General features: G+C 42.8%; 2 protein-coding genes across 3 annotated transcripts in view; both read right to left on the minus strand.

The window, feature by feature from the left end:
• Positions 1–5,480, minus strand: part of LOC137436121 (carboxypeptidase inhibitor SmCI-like) — a 46,470-nt gene extending 40,990 nt beyond the window's left edge. Inside the window, exon 1 of one of the 2 annotated variants that reach the window (XM_078786636.1) lies at positions 5,339–5,480. Coding sequence is in view for 1 of the 2 variants with exons in the window: in XM_078786635.1 (XP_078642761.1) it covers positions 5,332–5,401 (70 nt within the window). In the remaining variant the exon portion in view is untranslated. Of the gene's footprint in view, positions 1–5,331 lie in introns of both variants that reach the window. The other variant, XM_078786635.1, reaches the window with a different exon arrangement.
• Positions 5,481–7,545: 2,065 nt separating this feature from the next.
• LOC144894263 (carboxypeptidase inhibitor SmCI-like) overlaps positions 7,546–22,037 on the minus strand; it is a 37,962-nt gene continuing 23,470 nt past the window's right edge. The window contains exons 2-5 of the mRNA XM_078786617.1: positions 11,702–11,770; positions 10,841–11,014; positions 8,476–8,523; positions 7,546–8,375 (exon numbers count right to left, since the gene is read on the minus strand). Coding sequence (XP_078642743.1) covers positions 8,200–8,375; positions 8,476–8,523; positions 10,841–11,014; positions 11,702–11,770 — 467 coding nt within the window. The 3' untranslated portion in view covers positions 7,546–8,199. The remainder of the gene's footprint in view (positions 8,376–8,475; positions 8,524–10,840; positions 11,015–11,701; positions 11,771–22,037) is intronic.

Genomic DNA, 22,037 nt, shown 5'->3' on the forward strand with positions numbered 1-22,037 from the left:
TTGACTCCGGGAAAGTGGTTAATTAGCATATTTTCAAAATGGCACCCCCAAAATTTTCAATGTACAGAAAAAAAATTTCTTGTTCAATTTAGACCCTATAAATGTATTACAAATAGATAGAAACATGGTTGCTTTACCTAATGAACACATCAGAAAATTTCTATGACGTCATTGTGACGTCATAATGACGTTGCTGTCTCAATTACGTCATATGATATCATGAATCATTACTGTTTTTCCTTACTACCAAGACTTAAATAAATATTTTTTGTTTCAGGATTTGAAACTGGATAACGGAGAGCTTGACGAAGACGTCTGCCCAATTTGCAAAGCGAGTTTGGAAGACGCCAAGGACACTGATGTTTCCAAACTTTCAAGGAAGGGTGTTGAAAAAATCAACAAATCAAGCCAAGAAAGGGGTTGTGATGATGTTGTCGCAAGACCAAACCAACGAGTACACAAGAAATGTCGATCCTCGTGGACAAATGAAAAAGCAATCAAACAGGCTTTAAAACGTTCTTCTGAATCATCATCACCTGTAAAGAAGAAGAGCCGCCGTATTAGCTTAGGGCCATATGACCCTAAAAAGGACTGCCTCCTCTGTGGCCATGAAATTTCTAAGGGTACTCATGGACATGATGAAAGTGCCGGTAAGATTCTCACTGACTGTTTCCCTCAGACGATAGTTAAACATTGCAAAGAAAGACACGATGATTGGGCGCATATTGTTCAGGGTCGAATTGAATATCTTGGTACAAATTTGCAAGCTTCTGACTGTGTTTACCATAAACGCTGCAATACCTACTTTCGATTGGGGCAGGAAATGCCAGACCAGTTTCGATCAGAGGCAGTGCAAAAACCAAAACACATCGGGCGGCCCACAAACGAGGACCAGCGACAAGCATTTGTGACAGTTTGTGAATATTTGGAAAGCAATGATGAAGAACAAATTACGATATCTGAACTTGTGAGCAAAATGGGTGAATACTTACTTGAAGAAGACTCTGTGCCATATGGAAGGCAATATTTGAAGCAAAAACTGATAGAACGCTACAATGATTCTATATGCATAGCGGAAGTAGAAGGGCTTCAGGATATAGTGACGATGAGGGGGAAAACTGCAAAAATACTTCGTACCTATTTCGAGACTTCAAAAGATGGTGATTCCGAAAGTCAGAAACGTGCAATCATTGCTACAGCTGCCAAGCTCCTGAAGTGCGATATCAAGACTGAAATCCCATCAGTCACTGATCGATATCCTTCTTCGCAGAGCCTCAAACTAGACACTACATTAGATTACTTGCCGATTTCACTGCGTACCATGTTGAATAAACTGTTTGTGGGGACAGATAAAGATGAAAAAGTTGCTGCTATCGGGCAGTCAATAATACAAGGTGTTCGCCCGCGGGCACTTGTAGTGCCACTTCAAATAGGACTTGCTACTCAGCTACACCATGTCTATAAGTCACGATTTCTCATTGACACCTTGTCTGTGATGGGGTTTAGCTCTTCTTATGGGGAGGTGCAGAGATTCTTGCAAAATGCTGCTGATGTGGTTGCACCAGAGTTACTTGGGAAAGGATCATCTGGTACAGTATTATTCGCTGCTGATAATGTTGACCACAATATCATAACTCTGGATGGAAAAGGAACCTTCCATGGAATGGGAATGGTGGCAGCAACAACACCAGGACAGGTGACAACCCATGTTGTCAATAGGAAAAACGTTTCCAAATTGAATGTGAAAGAAATGTCACGGGTTGATATCATTGATTATCGCTTCTCCACATTTGCACGTCGTAACATTATGTTTGAAAAACAACTTCACTGTCCTGTCCCAGTTGTAGACATTCTATGGGAGCTCTCATTCTGTTTCCACATGGACACACCCAACTGGCAGGGAATGATGAACATAGTTCATAGCGTATCTGACCACCCTGGAAAATCATCTGTCACATTCCTACCAATGATCGACATGTATCCAAGTGAGCCAACTTGCATACTCTCCACACTTAGTTTCATTTGTGACCTAGCAGCGAAACACAAGATTGCGCCAATTGTGACATTCGACCAACCCTTGTTCTTTAAGGCCTCGGAAATAATCTACAATTCACCAGAGTGGAGCCACCTGAAGAACATTACGTTGATGTTAGGAAGTTTCCATACGTTGATGAACGTGCTCGGTGCTATTGGCACACATCGCGGGTTTTCGGGATGGGAAAGAAAACATTCTTTGAGAAAGTTGCCAAAGGGGATGAACAGTTAAAATCCTGTGCACTTGCTTTTACCAAACCTGGCCAGACAGCGGACACAATAGAACAGCATGGTAACCAGTCGATGGTTTTACTGTTTTCCGGAAAGCAAACGGATTATCTTGCTTCTTTGCGACATTCGGTGTTTAAAAAGAAAGTGGTTTCAGCATCATCCTTTGTTGCGCCTGCTAGACTCCCACCAACTGCATCTGCGACAAAATTCCATTCCCTGCGTGCGTACTATCAAATAATGACATGGCTAGGACTTGAGAGCAATTTGGATGCCACTGACTGGGGTTGGAAAATTGAGGACAATCAATTCGCACCAGTTATGACCGCAAAAAACCCTGCGCCGGACAATTTGTTAAAGATTGTGCATTGCAATTGCACGACCGCTTGCACAACACAGCGCTGTACATGTAGGAGGTACGGTTTACCTTGCACCTCTGCTTGTGGAGAATGCCAACTTGAATCCTGTGAAAACCCAAACAACGTTCGTCCAATGGATCAAGATGACACAGAAGACAGTGACGATGATGACTAATGGTATGTGACAGTCATAACTTAAAGGCTCTTAGTGGTTTCTGACATTCAGTGTGTTATGGACGAGTTTGATTTCATTGCCTATTTCTGTAAGGACAACCAGCTGACATGATATTTCCCTTCATATGGTCATACGGTGATGCAGGGATTTGTTCCTAGGTTGCATGGTGTCATGACGTCACTACCAATAACCATGTATTATTCACAGACCTTTCAGAAAATACTGTATTGTATAGGCAGATCAAATTTTCAAAAATTTTTTTTCACAAAGTGTGTATTTGTTGAAAAAAGTTGATAAAAATGCATGTATTATTCATTGTCGTCATCATTGACGTCATAATGACGTCATAGAAGTTTTCTGATGTGTTCATTATGTAAACCAACCATGTTTCTATCTATTTGTAATACATTTATAGGGTCTAATTTGAATTATAAAAAAGTTTCCTGTACATTGAAAATTTGTGGGGGGTGCCATTTTGAAAATATGCTAATTAACCACTTTCCCGGAGTCAAATTTTGGTAAACTTTTTTTCAGGGGTCTAGTACAACCTAATGATACACCTAAAACAAAAAAACCTTTATTATAAATTTTTTTGGGGTCAAACCTTACATTGACCCGACTAAAAGTTAAAATGGGCGACAGTTCATCAGCACAAGCCCGCAGCAAGCCGGGGCTGATACGATCAGGACCAGTCGCTTTTCTGACCTTCAAGTTCATCAGAACATGTCGAATGTGGATGTTGGTGGTGGTATGTGTGGGTGGGAATAGAGGATAGGGTAAGAAGGCGGTGTCATCAAGTAAAGAAGGAAAGGTGAAGCAGGCCGAGGGTGGTGCTTTGGGGTTGTAGAGAAGGAAGAGAGGGAATAGCCAAATTTTGGAGACTTTGGAGAGAAAAGGAAAATGAGGTTGTCGGAGAAGCAGCAGCAGGGCTTATACTTCTCGTCATTTAAAAAATAAATATTAGACAGCTGGGCCATTGTGAAGTCTTATTTGAGACAATTTCATATGAATTCTCCCTATTTTCACTTTTTAAAAAAAAATTTTACTCACCTTGTATCAAGCAATCACTCTACCTTTGTCATCTTTATCAGCTTCGTCACTTTTATTAATCAAACATCCAAGGTAGATCCATGATATTACAAAAAGGGGGATCACATAAAGCTGGTGACATGTCCTAAAAGCTGTCAAAAAATTGAAGACTTGCGACATATTTAACGATACATGGATATTTCTGGTCGTAATCCTTCTAAAAAAAATTCAGCCCGACATCTTGCTTGTTATACCTGGTGGTTTCGCAGCTGTGCTTCTCCGGGGCGGCTCTCCATTCATTGATGGATCCCACGGATGGTGCAGTCATTTCGTGATTCGAGCGGCTGTTCCACGGTTCCACGACGTGATTCATCATTGGTTGTACCTGTGCTCCGAGTCAGCTTCATTGAGTGCTCTCTCAATCAAAGTGGAGCTCTCAAGAAAATGTCAGGAGAACAACGCTTGTAACCATGGAGATTTGTACGTTTCAGTGAAATTGGCATTTGCTCTCCTTTCTTCAACAGATTCCATCACCATAGTCCCTGGACACGAGAGCAAACATCCCTTCGACACCTTCTCAATGAAATATTTGTGCTTTTAAAAGCACGGCCTCAAGGTGGGACTAGAATACTCTACAGCTGGACCATGACGAACTAGAGATATGTACAAAGGTTAAACTTTTTTTCTTCGTAAAGCCGGGAAAGCATCTTTTTATCATTCCTACATTTTGATTTGGTTTCTTTTAACAATATCTGCCACATGAGCACCAGCTGTCAAGTCGTTCAATTTCAGAATTCCCAAGTCCTGCTGTTTGACTTCCTAAAGATACATCTCCACTCATGGAGTACGTCAAACGGACAAGACTGCACATCTCTCAGCAATGAATCTGAGGCTGGCAAGATGGCCGAGACATACAGGTACGCACACTCACCTTTAAGCTACCAAGCCTGGGTTCGAATCCAGACCCAGCTATAAAATGTCATCCTGGTGCTTCGCAGGCATGGCGATTCATCAGTGTGTGCTGTGGCGTCCCTTGGATGGACCACTGGGTATCCCTACAGATATCCTGCCAGTTGGTGGACGTTAAAGACCCCGCGGTGTCCTTCCTGAAGAGTAGGCGAGCTATCGCCGGCACCATGAACAAATTACAAATTCTAGCTCTAACCAAGACGTGGGTTCATTCTTAATTGTTATGGCATCAGTATCAAGAGGCAGCCATAAGAAGAAGAAGAGGGAGAAACGGACGTAGAAGAAGAAGAAAAAAACAAAAGTACAGAAGAAGAAGAAGGATTGAGGCTGAGTTACACAATGTCCTGAACCAACCACAGAATTAAAATCTTCCTGGAACAGCAACTCATCACAGTCCTTCTGATTGTTAATCTCTAAATAAATCTACGTGTTGTCGACAAAAGCTAATTAACGGTAAATTTCACCCCTACGTACCAGGAATATGATTATTAACAAATGCAATGGTAAACATCGGACATTGGAAGAAAAAAAAACAACCTCGTACTTCATCCAGAGTTCGACTGAGGAGAATCGAGGGAATTGATGAACACCTTCTTTGTTCTTGCATTTAATTTTCCTATCAGCTTTTGACTTTCGGCCTCAGCAGCTTTTGCTTGTTGTGGCGCGAAATATTTTTTCAGTCACCTGCAGTCACTGCGATTTTACTTGTGTACAATCAATTTGTCTAAAATAATCAATGATATCTGAAATTATAATTACATTTCAAATGAGGCATCGATATCGATTATTTATTGACGACCATGAGTTTAAATGATGACGTGAAAGCTCTAAGTTTTCATTTTATAAAGGTCCACATAAATTATTTTCGTTCACCTTTATAAATTTAGAATGTATTTTTTTTTCCCGTAACTATATTGGTTTGTGTAATGAAATGTATGCTGCATTTTCCAATGTACAGAGAAAACTATTATGGAGCGGTGTATAAAAGGTCAAACCACTGCTCAGTGAACCTGGTTTTTCCTCTTTTAATCTCATATCTATAATACATTAAATACAGATTAAGCATTTTAATTTGTCAATTATATAAATATTACGCCGGTGTGAAGATCTTTCATTCGTCGTGTAATTCGTGGGATTATGGGTAAAATGGGCGGAACAACATTCTGATATAAAATGTAACCGTCGGTTTGTTCGTTGGCGCATTCCTGGCTCACATGTTGCTTGTGTAAAACTCGCAAGTCTAACCCTAACAACTCGGTTTCTTTAGTTAATTACATGGCCCCGCATGTTGATCGCTGTTTTATTGTTGGTTTTCAGCGACTCCTGGGGTCTTCGATTGTGCGTTTTATGGTAAAAAAAAAAGCCAGCTCCGTGTTGCAGGAATGCGTCCATATTTGTCTTTTCTCTACTTGGATTCCGTTCACTCGATCTCGCTCCTTCGTGGGGCCACATCGATCCCTCGCTCGTTGCTGAGGATGTCGATGTGAAGGGTTCGTCCCTGCCGATCGATTGAGCATGTACGGACAATCTCGGGAGGCCATTGCAAGCAATGGAAATGCACGATTGTTTGCGGCCTCCTTGAAATGTGGGATGGACTGCATCGTGTATTTCCGACATTCCTTTGTGTTCGACGTGTGATGGTTAATAGCGATGTACGAGGAGCGTGGGTTCATTAACTCCGCCACCAAAGGTGGATGGACGTTATGTTTTCATCCCTGTCTTTGTGAACAAAATCTCAAGTTGTGGACGTATTCGGACGAAATTTGGCAGAGATGTAGCGTGTGCGACAAGGACGAAATGATTATATTTTGGTGAAGATCCGGATTCGGCTACTAGAATTTTTAGTGATTTTTCACCATTGGGAGATTGGGCCAAAAACGATAAACAGGATATCTCAAAAAGTTGTGGACGGATTTGGACGAAACTTGGTGGACCGGTTGGGTGTCTGCCAAGGACAAATACATTCGATTTTGGTGAAGATCTGAATATGGATTCGGATATTGGAATTATTTAATTTTTAAAGTGATTCTTCACTATTGGGAGAAAGGGTCAAAAACTATACATTGTGGGATATCTCAAAACGTTATGGATTTTGACGAAACTTGGTGGACAGGTTGTGTGTGGGAGACAAGGAAGAATCAATTAGATTTTGGTGAAGATCTAAATATTGATTCGGATTTTTTTTTTTTTTTTTTTTTTTTTTTTTTTTTGGGAATCTTCACCATTGGAGTGATAAGGCCAACCAGGTGCAGGTATGCTCTATATAGTGTCGTTATTATTTAATGCTGTGAACCAACTTTAGCATAACAGCGTGATTAAGATTGTGATCGTTTCATCAGAATTGTATTCGTAGTCTGAGGATTTTTTTTTTTTTTTTTTTTTACGAACCACCATAAGAACTAAGAACCACCACCCCCATCCCTCACCCCCTCCCAAACCCGATTTATATATATATTAATCCCGTGAAACTATGGTACATCACAGGTGCTGAAGGGTGTGGTCAAGTTTCATCAAAATCGTGTGTGCAGTTTCAGAAAAGAAAGTGAATACATATTTGGGTTGGGGTGGGGTGTGGGTCAAACCTGGACCCACATTGACAACCCTCAGCCCCTACCGGAAGACCCTCTTACTTCATGCCATGAACACACTTAAGTTGCAAAATATAATTTGTGGTGATGCGCTGCTGCATAAGCTCCCCAGAATTAACTCCGCCACCAAAGGTTTAGCAAGCTAAAAACCAAGTCATGACGATTTATGTTCAAGGTGGCAGAAACAGTCCATTCTTTATTAAAGAAAAATAATCAAGGAAGAACTCATAACTCTAAGTTACCCAAGAACCCAGTTACAAATCATCAAACAACCACCATTTACACACCAAGACAGAGCAAAATCCAAAAAATAAAATAAACCCAAACATTACATAAATCAGTATTTAGGAAAATAGTAAATTATTATTTTCTTCCAAAGATATACATCCAGTGGCACAAAGCAATTTCAATCGTTGGCAAATCAACTCGACCACCTTTGCCTTATAAATCAAAGAACAATTATAACAATGCTGCACCATTACCCGGTAATCATTTGTAGAAATATTTAGTCTGCAAACCATTGTGTGATAAGGCCGAGAGAACAAAAGAATGGAATGGTGAGGCGAAACACAGAAGGCTCAAAGGAAAAGAGGTATCGGACCTTTCATGAGAAGAAGCCATAAGCAGGTAATCTGGAGCTGACGGGCAGAAATTGTTTGGCATTTAAAGAGGAATAGGAATGTGCATTTAAGTAGAGTCAACAATGCAGAATTAAATTTTAAAAAACCCTGGGAAGAGTCGTAGGGTTGGAGTGGGAACCCCAACTACAGAAAGCACGTTGTTATTTGCTAGTTGGAGACGAGCAGCCCAGGTTGGCTCAAAAAACCATGTTTGGGATGAGGGAAGCAGTGTCGTCACTTCGTGGTTGGGGCTGTGGACGCACCGTGAAGATGCTGGTACGTTGGACACGGTTGCTGTCCAAACGGCGCAACCACATAAACAGCAGCAAAGCAGCTACGGTCGCTGCGAGGCCAGCGAGGACGACTCCCAGTGCTAGAGGATAGCAGATAGAGGTGGTTAGTTGGGAGGGTGGTGGTGGTGACATTGGCATATTGGGTGTTCAGTTTATTTTGGAACTACAGATTGTCCTCACCGTGCACAATGAGGAATTTGCTCATGGAATTGTTCAATGTCGAAGATGCTGCAAATTCAAAAAGCAAGATTTAACCATCGATAATTCAGTGTCCATTTACTTTCAACAATAAACAGTTTTTCCACTACTACTACTACTACTACTACTACTACTACTACTACTACGAGAGGAAAGAAGAAGGGGTTTGTTTTTATCTCGAGTGAGAAGAGAACTCGATGGAGAAACCTGAACAGCAGAATAAGGCCTGCAATTGAGGCACAATCTTTAATTCCACATCAGGTATCGTCATCGTGCACCATCTGTCCATCATGTATTTCGACTTTTCCAGCCAAACCACAAGGCCGATCCAACTGAAATTTGACAAGAAGGTTCTGCCCCTGACTGGTAACGGGCATCTGCAATGCTCGTTTCAGGCACTTGTCCGGAAGTGTCAAAATGGCGGACTTAGCAAATTCCTTCAAAAATCTTTTCCTCCAGATGCACCACTCAGAGTGCTCCCAAATTTGGGTTCGGGCCCAGATAAGCTCCAGGTGCAGTGGTCCAATTTTTACAATTCAAAACTATACTGCCTCATGCTCAAACCCAAATTATGAGAAAAACAAAATAAAATCATTGGAATTCCCAAAGTATTAACGCCACAACAGCCTTCCTCGCAAACCATTATTCTCTGCGTAAATAACAATGTCCATTGTTCACCGATGTCCTCTTTGGGATTCTGACCCATTTCATGATAACCATGGATCTTTTATAACACACGATGGTTTTATTTGTAGTGTCGTATCTCCTGCCACCTGTTGCACCATTCCAATAGTCATGTGACTGTTTTTACGCACCGTTCATAGTTTTTCTTTTTGGGTGCTTTTTCCACTCTTTGGCCTGGTTTTGGCCTCGGAAGGACTCTCAGCCATGCGGGCAGCTCAATTCTCATTCCTCGCCAAATTGGAGTTGTATCCAGAAAAGTATCGCTTTTACCAGGACGTCTTACGCGACCAAGTTGTGGATTCTACTTTTAAGACCCGAAGTTTTTCACCAAACTTGCTTGCCAGAAACGTTCTTCTTTCACTCACGGACATTCCATATCTAACGTGAGGCTCGTCTGAGGCCTTTTTTAAATTTAAAATAACGGACTTTTCATCAGTTTAGTTTTCTCAATACTGCTCGCTGTTATGTTTGCTTTGTATTAGGATTCCTGAGTGGAGAGGGATTGTAGGTCACATGGTACATTGCCAAAGGTAGCTTACCAGGAATGCTCTCAATGGCACTACATATACTAACAGGGATTCACTATGAATTTCAAGCCAAATTTTCACAAACATTTTTTACCTGCACCACCGAAGATGGATGGATGCAGGTTATGTTTTCACCCCTGTCTGTGAACAAGATATCTCAAAAAGTTGTGAACTGATTAAGACGAAATTTGACAGAGACAGAGAGTCGTATGTCATTGACAGAGAGTCGTTGACAGTGAGTAGTGTATGTGACAAGAACAAAATTAAATTTTGGTGAAGATCCACATCCGGGTAGTAGAATTTTAAGTGATTCGTCACCATTGGGAGATAGGATATCTCAAAGTTGTGGACGGATTCGGACGAAATTTGGCAGAGATGTAGCGTATGTGACGAGGACGAAATGATTCGATTTTGGTGAAGATCCGGATTCTGATCTGGCTACTGGAATTTTCAGTGATTCTTCACCATTGAGTGATAGGGATAAAACCAACACAGCAGGATATCTGAAAAAGTTATTGATGGATTTGGATGAAACTTGGTGGACAGGTTGGGTGTGTCACAAGACCGAATCGATCCCTTTTGATGAAGTTTTCTAGAGCATTACTTGGTTCCTCCTCATAACACAAGGGTAGTCCAGCATGCAAACAAGATTTTTTTTGAATGTCCCTTTTCTATACATTGCCACATGGCACATACCACATAAAGGGGCCTTTTCCCAAGAATGCCCCTCCTTTTCTATAGTTTACCACATGGCACATACCATATAAAGTGGCCTTTTCTATGCCACTGGCATTTTCCCCAAGAATGTCCCTTCTTTTCTATACTTTACCACTGGCACATGCAGTACCATATACAGAGACCTTTCTATGCCGCTGGAATTTTCCCCAAGTGAAAATTAAACTTTCCCTTTTGTAATGCCTGACCCCCCCCCCCCCCCCCCACCCCTCCACCTTTCCATTAAATAAAATTAAAAACGATCCAATATCAGTCTCTGGATTGATGTGCTTTAAAGATGAAGTCTTAGAGGGACCCATTGAGCATGCAGTGTGGTCACAAATACCCTCCTGTACCTGAAGGTAAGAGGTCAAAACGATGAGGGAATGGTTACATCATAAACATTTACTCATCCATCGTACCATGATCAGAAGGTGAGCAGACTGTATGACAACCCTCATGAGAGCCAAAGTTATTCTTGTTGCCATGGCAACCACCGTATACGAACAGGCTGCAATTTCCGGTCTCTGGATCGAAGTACCAACGTCTCAATGCTGCACGGCAGGGTCCAACTTCCACCGGCTGGGCACATACAGCTGGAGTACAAGCACGAAAGCATTGCAAATGTCAAATCATTAAATAAAATAAAAAGTTAACCTTTTGTCTTCTGGCTTGCAACTTGGAGCTTGGCATCTATTTTACAAATGGAACGCAGAAAGAACGGCATTGACATGTCAGAGCCTTCTCGTAGTATTTTACAATGGTCCGAGTATACTCATGGTATTTTAATATTCCATATTGGTTTTCCATCCCTATTTGTACGAATAGAGGACGAGGCAGGCTCGAGGGAACGTGGCAACAAAGAACCAGTTTGGGTGGTTATAAAACTAACAATTGCGTGAGGGACACCGATGGACAAACCGAGTGGAGTTTATTGTGCCAATCCCAACTTCCAACCTTGAACTTTTGATACACCTGTACTTTTTCACAATCTTAAATCAAACAGATTCTCCAAGGAGACCAGTCAGGCCAGAAGGAAGAGTCGTGAAGTTTGGGGAGGGAACAAGTTTTCTACACGTACAAATTTGCAGAAATGTAATAATCCTTCTCCACCTCTATCTTATTCCTCTTCCCTCAAACTTCTCTCCCATCTCATTTTTCATCACCTGCTATGACGTCTGACTGAAGCAAAATTTGCTTCGATGAACCTTTAATCACCCGAATCTCGGCACTCAAAAGAGACCATTCGTCAGTCACATGGTACATTGCCAATAGTAGCTTACCAGGAATGCTTTCAAGTGAAACCTGCTTCTCAAATTTGTGACCATTGTCTTTGTCACCTCCACCAACACCTACAAAGATAATGCAAATAACGATACTGCATAGACAAAGTGTGAAGATCAAATCTTACTCACATCAAGCAACAATTGTTAAAATCTTGAAAATAATGAGTCAATATCGGGAAGAAGACAACGCACTGATCATGGGACCACATATGGACAAAAGCAAGGGAAGGAAGAAACAGGAAAATTGCATTCCACAAAGTCATTTCCATTCTTAACTGCAGTTCGTCCACACGAACCCCTCCTCACTTTCGGGGAAACCTTTCACGACACACATCTTCACAATCACCTCATGTATGTGGTGAATAGTCAACCCAACAATGGAGCTCCATACACACTTAGTCTCTCGAAAACACAACGTTCTGTGAAACGACGTTAAATTAATCTATTTATCTTGTAAGAATTAATGTAAATAGAGGGAAGGAGAGTTAGGTTCATTTATCCACATTGAATGAATCACATTTAAGTAAATACAACAACACACAACAACAGGCATTTTAAGGCCATTTTCCCTGCTAGAGCGGGGGTTAGCCTTGCGGTCCCCATGACAATCTTCTCCATTTTGACCTATTTTCTGCATCTCTCCTTGTTAACCCCCTCGCCCGCATTTCTTCTTCCACCATCTTTAGCCAAGTCTTTCTCGGTCTTCCCCGTCCTCTACTTCCTGCTACATTCATTTCCATCACTCTTCTCAACCAGTCACTTTCATCCTTCCTCAACACATGGCAAAACCATCTCAACCTGTTTCTCTTCACAGCATCCATCACAGGCTCTATTCCCATCATCTTTCGCAATTCATCATTTGTCTTCCTCTCTCTCAACGATACTCCACACATGCACCGAACCATTCGCATTTCCACCCTTTCCAGCCTTTGTTGCTGCTCTACGTTCATTACCCATGTCTCGCTCCCATAAATCATAACACTTCTCACACATGCAGCACACACCATTCCCTTCAGCTTCAACGACACTCCCCTCCTCATCAGCACGCCACTCAGTTCCCGAAACTTCTTCCATGCACATCTCACTCCAGCAACCGTTGCCGAGTCTGATCCACCTTCTCCATTCAGCATGTCTCCTCGGTCGCAAAATGTTTTCACATCTTCCAGCTTCACGCCGTCTCCAAGATCCAACTCAACCTTTCCTCCAACTCAACTCAACAGCTCACTCTGTGCACATCTTACATTTGAATGTAGCTGCCACACTGGTTAATGAGCCTCTCAGACCACTACATTTTTTATGAACCCACTCAGCGCACATTGTACATTGAATGGAATTCACTCCGACACCCTTCCTACACACAGCACACGCCCACTTCCCAGTTCTTTCCACCTCACCACATGCTTCACCACTTGCCATCACCTTCGTTTTTCCGAAATTCACCTTCAGACCTTTTCTCTCCAAACATTCCTTCCACTTGTTCATCTTCTCCTTCAGTCCATCCATACCCTCCCCAATCAACACCAGATCAGCTGCATGCAACAACTCCCACGGTAAACCATCCTTTCTGTTCCGAGCCATCACCTCCATCACAGCTACAAATAGTAGTGGACTTGGTACCGACCCCTGATGCACTCCCACCTTCACCTCAAACTCACCACTGTTCCCGTCCTTCGTCCTTACAGCTGTGCGCGCTCTCTCGTACATTGCCACCACTACTCTGATCAACCATTCCTCCACTCCTAACTTCCTCAATGCCCATGTCATGATCTTCTTCACTACTGGGTGATCGGGCTTAAACTGATATATCCAGGATGTCTCAAAGTTGTCGACAGATTCAGACAAAACTTGGTGGACAGGTTGGGTGTGTGATGAGGATGAATCGATTTGATTTTGGTGAAGATCCGGGTACGAGAATTTTAAAGACTAGGGCATGCCCGTACTATATATATATCTAAAATTATATCCCCCCCCCCTCTATTTACATGAAATGGTTTGGTCCATTCGCAAAGCCAAAGCGAACGGCTTGCGAGTACGGTGGCAATCCCCCCCCTCTATTTACATGAAATGGTTTGGTCCAAAGCGAACGGCTTGCGAGTACGGTGACAATCCCCCCCCTCTATTTACATGAAATGGTTTGGTCCAAAGCGAACGGCTTGCGAGTACGGTGACAATCCCCCCCCTCTATTTACATGAAATGGTTTGGTCCAAAGCGAACGGCTTGCGGAGTTTGGTAAAGAAATCGCCATAGCTCGGTAACTACTTCTCCGATTAATATGAAACCTTGAAAAGGCACATCCTCGGGTCCCCAGAAATATACCTGGCAAGTTTCAAGTATATCGGACCCGTGGTTGTCGAGAAACAGCGGTCACAGACAAACAAACAAACACACAGAGATTACTGGAATTATAGATAGACTAGGGCATGCCCGTACTATATATAAGCTAGGACGTGCCCGTTCCTTGCCAAAAAAAAAAAAAAAAAAAAATTTGTGTAGGGGTGTGTGTGTGTAAACATCCTAGGGCGTGCCCGTACGTGGGTGCAAAAAAACATGCGTGCAAACAACAACAAAAAAAAACTTTGAAACCACGTGGCAGTAACGACCACAGAACCCCCCCCCCCCCCTCTATTTACATGAATGGTTTGGTCCATTCGCAACGACCACAGAACCCCCCCCCCTCTATTTACATGCAATGGTTTGGTCCATTCGCAACGCCAAAGCGAACGGCGAACGGCTAAATCGCCATAGCTCGGTAAGTACTTGTCCGATTAATATGAAACCTTGAAAAGGCACATCCTCGGGTCCCCAGCAATATACCTGGCAAGTTTAAAGTATATCGGACCCGTGGTTGTCGAGAAACAGCGGTCACAGACAAACAAACAAACGTACAAATGTACAAACGTACAAACGTACAAACAAACACACAGAGATTACTGGAATTATAGATAGATATTGAAGTGATTCTTTACCATTGAGTGATAGGGCCAAAAACGATATGTATCATGATGTCAAAGTTGTGGACGGGTTATGACCAAACTGGGTGGATGAGTTTGGTGTGTTACATATTTTGTGCGTCATCCACTCCTTCCAGTGATTTGACTTGAAATCATAATCACTGCTTCCATCAGGTGAGCCGAGGAGTGTCCCTGCTTCTTAAAAAAAAAAATTGTAAGCATTTTGTATGAAACTAACAATGTGCCTTCGCAGTCAAACATGTTAAACTTAAAAAAAAATTCTGCGATGAATCAGGAACCGCCAGGAACCTATCCCTCTTTTCCCCATTGAAACAATGCCCCCATATTCACAGATTTGTCATTCGCGGCATTTTCCAGGGCCATATCCTCCACAAATGTCGGTGGTCCGACTGTATTAACTCGTGTTTATAATTCTATCGGATTGCTTATTTGAACTAAAAGGTCTTCAATGATCTCTGTGACCCCTTTGGTACCTCAGGCTGGGTGCGTACAGACATGGCTGGTCCAAAAGCTACCCTCTCACCTGAAGCAGGTGCTGTTACCCCACTGTATCTTGCCCAGATCCCTCCTGGTGCAAGCAGTCCACATGGACAGTTTGTTTTTGAGAAACAGGTGAAGGCTTTCATGAAACAGAAGAATAGAATATCGAATGATCGTATAAAGGCTATTTTCCCCGCAAGAGCAGGGGTTAGCCTTGCTTGAAATTTTTGCAGAAAAATACATTTTTGAATTGTATGACTATCTGTGGCTTCCTCGATGATGTTAAACATTTGATTCGTTTGAGCTTAGCTTTGATTATCCTCTGAAGTATGGAAAACGATACTCTGGTTTTATCAAATTGTTCTCTCCTGGTACTTCAATCGCTTCATCAAGTTCCATCACGTAAACACACACTGGGTCCAGTCCTGCAGAGATCGCTCATTCTCTGAAGACATTAAATAATTTGATTGATGATTGAAACTTTTTCTTTGAAGACCTTAATTTATGTTTCGAGACTAATTTCACCTCCAACCTTGGAGTACAGGGATCGTGATATTATTTGATGATTAACTGATAGTTCACATCCCAAATCGCTTGACTTACCTTGACTCGAGGTCTGAAAACACTTTAATCATAATCTTCCCACATCTTCCCACATTTTCCCATTTTAAACTCGATGTTGGTGACCTGAAGGCATGATGACAGATGAACTGTTCTTCCATGGAGTGCATTGTTTGTTGATAATAATGGAATTTTGTTGGATTAATCCCTAATTACTTGATTAAAAGGTATGCATCATCATAATGAAATAAAATTGCTACATTGAACCATTCATTGTGCATTTCTCTTGATAGAGCCAGCTCTGTGTAAGGAAAGATCATATGACATCAGGTTCCTCAATGTGGATCAGGTAGAGACAGATTGGAGTGTGTTCGAAGGTAGTCCAGCACGTACACGAGATTGATTTAACTTTGATCCCTTCAGCCATTATCGTGGTAACTAAGTCATTTTTTACTTAACATGACCTCTGACCCCAAAATCTGTTGATGTTTACATCGTCATACATTCACCAAGTTTGATTTAAATCCCTTTATGTTCTAAAGTTGTCACATTTTTACCTGACATGACCATTGACCTCTCAATGCCCATAATCCAATCGGTTCATCTTTGCATGATAATACTTACACCAAGTTTGTTCAAATTCTCATCATTGCTTCACAAGTTGGCCTGGTAACTATTTTTACTTGACGTTACCTCTGACCTCTTGAGCCCAAAATCTAATCTGTTCATCGTTACATCATTACACACACCTGTACCAAGTTTGACCTGGATCCCTTCAGCCGTTTTCAAGTTATAATCTTATTACAGACTTCGACCTATTGACCCAAAAATCAAATCGGTGTTAATCTTTGTATCAGAATACATATTTGCACCAACTTTGGTCAAAATCCTATCACTGGTTCACAAGTTATCGTCGTAATTGGATTTTCACCGAACATGACCTTTGACTTGGTGACACCAAAATGTCATCTTTTCATATTTTCCTCATTTAACATACCTGCACCATTGACTTGGATCCCTTCAGCCATTCTCTTGTTATTGTGGAAACGAAAACCTATCACGGGTGCATGGACTGACAACCCGAAAACATCATGCTTCCGGCGACTTCATTGCCAGAGGCATAAAAAATAGGGGCAATACCCCTGGGCACTCACCTGGTGGAATAAAACAGCATGCTACACTGACTGAAGGTATTTTAAACAGTATCACGGTATTTTTAAACCAACTTCAATGGTTACTAGAAGACAGGGCAACATGTAGAATCATACGAACATAATCATTAGACTTCAAACAGAAAAATACCTATTTTGGGGGGCAACCCCTGCCTTTCCACCCACCTCCTCCAAATACCTCCTCAGACCTCTTTTTCAAATGCCTTGAACAAACATTGGTACATCACTGGTGATGAAGGTTGTGGTCAAGGTTAATCAAAACTGTGCGTGTGTGGTTTTGGTGATGAGAGCAAATACCTAATTTTGGGGGTGAAACCACACCCCTTTAACCCCTGTTTTTTGTTTTTTAAAATAACGGCGTAGCCCATATGGCAAAGCAGTCCAGAAAAGTGTTTGTCCATCCGTATGTATGTATGTATGTATAAATATGTGTGTGTGTGTATATATATATATATATATATATAAATAATATATATATATATGTGTGTATGTATGTCCCCTCAAACGTATACCAATCATAGCTGAGGATCTGGTCACATGACAGGGTGATGTGATTTCGTCTGATGTCATTGCGGCGTACAAGGGCTGCCTCCACACTCCGGCATTTTGATTACAATATCGTTTAGGCCGAACATATCGTCGAACCTGTCGTATATCACAATCACTATGCTCTCCCTTTATGTTTTTCATTCAGTGTGAGACACAAACAAACCGATTGTTAAAATGATCATCAACTATCAAAAGCATAGATGTTATGGATCTTCCAACGACAGTACGTATAGGCCTTAGGCTTCATGCCTTCATCATCACCTTCAGGCCGCTTCGGTCAAATTAGCCCAGGTTTCTTAATACAGTAGTGTTGTTTTTGTAATAATAATAATAATAATAATAATAATAGCGTCAATACCAATGATATAGTAAATACAGACTTGGCATTTAATATGGAATATATATTTTTTCTTGACTTGGGTTTACTTTCTGAACTCAGTATATCAATTTGGTGAGTTTCTTTTACCCTTCGGTGATGTCTTTGTTGAAAGAACCATGTCACTGATTGTGTTTCGCAGCAAGAAGTCAATAACAGGATTATATCACAGGTGGCGTGACAAAATGTAAGGACAGGTACATTTGACGATTGGCTTCACAATCAGGTATATAAGGGTTGTTGCGTTCTGTATTAGTGGAAAACAACTGCTGCACGTCTACAAAAGTTATTGCCGCTTCCTCTGGAGATGGTCCGTCAACTTGACAATGCTGTTTGTCATGGAGTGGTGGCTTTACGAAATTCTGGCATGAAACAGCGTGCTATTGCTCGGCAGTATGGCATCACTCAAGGTCAGGTGTCAAAGATCCTGAAACGAAATGCTCAGAGAGGTGTCCCTACTCCAATACCGAGGCCAGGACGTCCACGCAGAACCACAAGGAGAGATGATCGCCTGCTGCAATGGCCGTACCAAGTCAGCTAATCGGCTTAGGGCTGAGTGGCAGCAACTGACCAATGTGCCTGTATCCAGAAGGCTAGTCAACCAACGACTGGTTCAAGCAGGCTATCGTGCCAGGCGTCCCCTGAGAAATCCATGCCTCACCAGACAACACAGCCAGCGTCGATTGCAGTGGGCCAGAGAGCACCGTCAATGGCAGCCAGGACACTGGAATCACGTGACCTTCAGTGACGAGTCTAGATTTCTGGTCTATCGTCAAGATGGCCGCGTCCGAGTGCGCAGACAAGTGCATGAAGCCCACAACGAAGATTGTATAGTGCCAAGAGTCCAAGCTGGAGGTGGTGGGGTGACTGTTTGGGCTGCTTTTCATGCAGGGGGCAAAACTGACCTGGTTGTTCTGAATGGAAACCTGAACCAGTTCAAGTACAGGGTCATTCTGGAAGAAACATTGCTTCCATTTGCTCTTACAGCCTTTCAAGGAAACTTTGTCTTCCAAGATGACAATGCACGGCCTCATCGTGCTCGCATGATCCAACACTTTCTTGCTGACCGTGGTGTAGAGCATATGGAGTGGCCTGCCATGTCCCCGGATATGAATCCGATAGAGAAATTGTGGGCAGAATTAACGCGTCAAATCGACAACTTGGACCAGCAGCCGACCTCTGTGCGTGAATTGCAGCAGGCTATTGTCACTGCAAGGCAAGCGATTCCTGTCCAAACTTTGGCAAATCTCGTGAACAGCATGCCTCAACGTGTACGTGCTCTCCTGAATGCTCGTGGGGGTTACACGAAGTACTGAACTGTAATTTTACTGTCCGTAATCCCAGTCATAATTTAGCTTTTGTTTTTGTTGAAAATTTTTTTGGCTAATGTGCAAAATAAAGAGATACTTCTGGAAAACGTACAGAAGTTTAACAGTACTGTCCGTGAATTGAGTTCGATATCAGTTTATATCACTTTCAAGGATCAATTTATTTGCTTCGAAATGTCAAATGTCGTTTTTGTTTCTTTTAAAGGTCACATTAACAAAATCTAGAATAATTTCAACATAATTCCAATGAACGTTTGGTTCTAAGTCATCTTGAAAAGTAAGTCCAACCCCACAAAAAAAATATTCCATATTAAATGCCAAGTCTGTATAATCGTAACACTGCAATTCCTTTGTCGTTATTGCAAAGTTTCTAGATTGAAGCGTTGTCTGGTTCATGAATCAATGATGAGCGGTGTTCGGTACAAATAATGCGGAAGTAAGGAATTAGCCAATGTTTTTTATTATCATTTTCATAATAATGTAACGTTAATATTATAGTAAATCTAATCGTAGTGACTGCAAAGTAACTGGAGGTTAAAATATATCATCTTCCATATATTACCCTTAAAGTAGCGTCAGTTTTGTGGCCGTCCATAATGCGACATCATACCTTGTCTGCTCTACTGGACTAATTTTGCACCATCTCTCTGGCTCCGACCTCACTCTCTCTGACCACCTAGCCATCACTCTGACCATCAACATCCCCACCCCAGCACCAAGGCATTATCGCACTATCAACTTCCGTAAGCTAAACGCTCTTTCACCTACCTCATTCTCATCGACCCTCTCTGAAAAAATGTCCACTTCTCCCTTCGTTGACCTCCACACCCCTTCTGACCTCACTGACTACTACAACCACACTCTCTCCTCCTGCCTTGACCAACTTGCGCCTATAAAAACCAAAACAGTTTCTTTCACCCATTCTGCTCCCTGGTTTACCCCTGAACTCCGCCTGATGAAAACTCGTGCTCGCCAACTTGAAAGACTCCGCAATAAAACAGGTCTCACAGTTCACTCCCAGGCCTAAAAGGACCACATACAACACTATAAAGATGCCCTCTCCCGCGCCCGCTCCGCCTACTACTCTCAAATTATCCACTCTGGCTCCGGAAACCCAAAAGCACTCTTCTCTACAATAAACAAACTCCTCAGCCCCCTGAACACCACCACCCAGTCATTCACAATAGACAACTGCATCTCCTTCCTTTCATTCTTCCAACGCAAAATTGAAAACATCTACAACAGCTTGACCACCGCTGCACCCGCTCCCCCTCAAACCACCTGCCCCCCCTTATCCTGCCATCCCCTGTCTCAATTCTCCCCAGTCTCCCCTACTGACCTCTCTGAACTCATCGGAATGAAAACTGCCACCTGCACTCTTGACCCCATCCCCTCCAGCTTTGTCAAGGCCTCCCTTCCTGCTCTCTCTCCACTTATCATTGCAACAATAAACTCCTCCCTGTCTACAGGCATCGTCCCACCATCCCTCAAAATTGCTGCTGTTACCCCCATTCTGAAAAAACCTGGACTAAACCCTGACACCCTAAATAACTTCAGACCCATCTCCAACCTACCATTTCTGTCAAAGGTTTTGGAACGCGCTGTAGCCACTCAACTAAAACATCACCTCTCTGCCAATAACCTGTATGAAACATTCCAATCCGGATTCCGCTCCAACCACAGTACTGAAACTGCTCTACTCAAAATCACCAACGACCTTCTCCTCTCCTCTGACGCTGGCAACCTCAACATTCTCATCCTCCTCGACCTCAGCGCCGCCTTTGACACCATCGATCACACCATCCTCCTCACCCGACTTGAAACCACCTTTAACATTACCGGCACTGCCCTCTCTTGGATTAAATCATACCTCTCTGACAGACGTCAGTTCATCTCCATCAATAACTGCAAATCCCCCACTGCTCCCCTCCCCCAAGGTGTCCCCCAAGGTTCAGTTCTTGGCCCCCTCCTCTTCATCCTTTACCTGTCCCCCCTCGGTCACTTAATCCGCCGTCATGGTCTCCAATTCCACTGCTTCGCCGATGACATCCAGCTTTTCATCTCCACCAAGTCCATCTCCACCGCCACCCACTCTATCCTGACAAACTGCATCACTGAAATAAAATCCTGGCTTCAAATCAACTTCCTCAAACCTAACTGTGATAAATCTGAAATAATCATCATTGGCCCAAAAACGCTCACCAAGTCCACCCATAACTTTGCCCTCAACATCGACGGTTTCCCAGTATCCACCTCCCCTCACATCCAGAATCTTGGCATCATCTTTGACCAAACCCTCTCCTTCGACAAATACACTAAACAGATCACAAAGACAGCCTTCTTTCACCTGAAAAACATCGCCCGTCTCCGTCCATCCCTCTCCTCCATGGCTGCAGAAACCCTCATCCACGCCTTCATCACTTCCCGTCTGGACTACTGCAATAGCCTCCTTTATGGTTCACCCTCAACAATCACCAATAAACTCCAATACATTCAGAACTCCGCTGCCCGTCTACTCACCCATTCCCGGACCCGTGACCACATCACCCCCGTCCTTTACAAGCTTCACTGGCTCCCCATCTCCCAGAGAATCCAGTACAAAATCCTCCTCTTGACCTACAAAGCCCTCCATAACCTGGCCCCATCCTACCTGGCTGACCTCCTCTCCAGACACACTCCCACCCGCAACCTCCGCTCTGCTGGTACCAACCTCCTGACCCCCCCCCCCCCCCATCCGGACCAAATTTAGATCCTGGGGGGACAGGGCCTTCTCCATCGCTGCTCCCACCCTCTGGAACTCGCTACCTCACACCATCAGAGACTCCTCCTCACTCACCACATTCAAAACATCACTCAAGACCCACCTGTTCAACACTGCATTCAACATTTAACCC

Source organism: Myxine glutinosa, chromosome 11 (assembly GCF_964187855.1).
Source record: "Myxine glutinosa chromosome 11, kmMyxGlut1.1, whole genome shotgun sequence".
NCBI lineage: Eukaryota > Metazoa > Chordata > Myxini > Myxiniformes > Myxinidae > Myxine > Myxine glutinosa.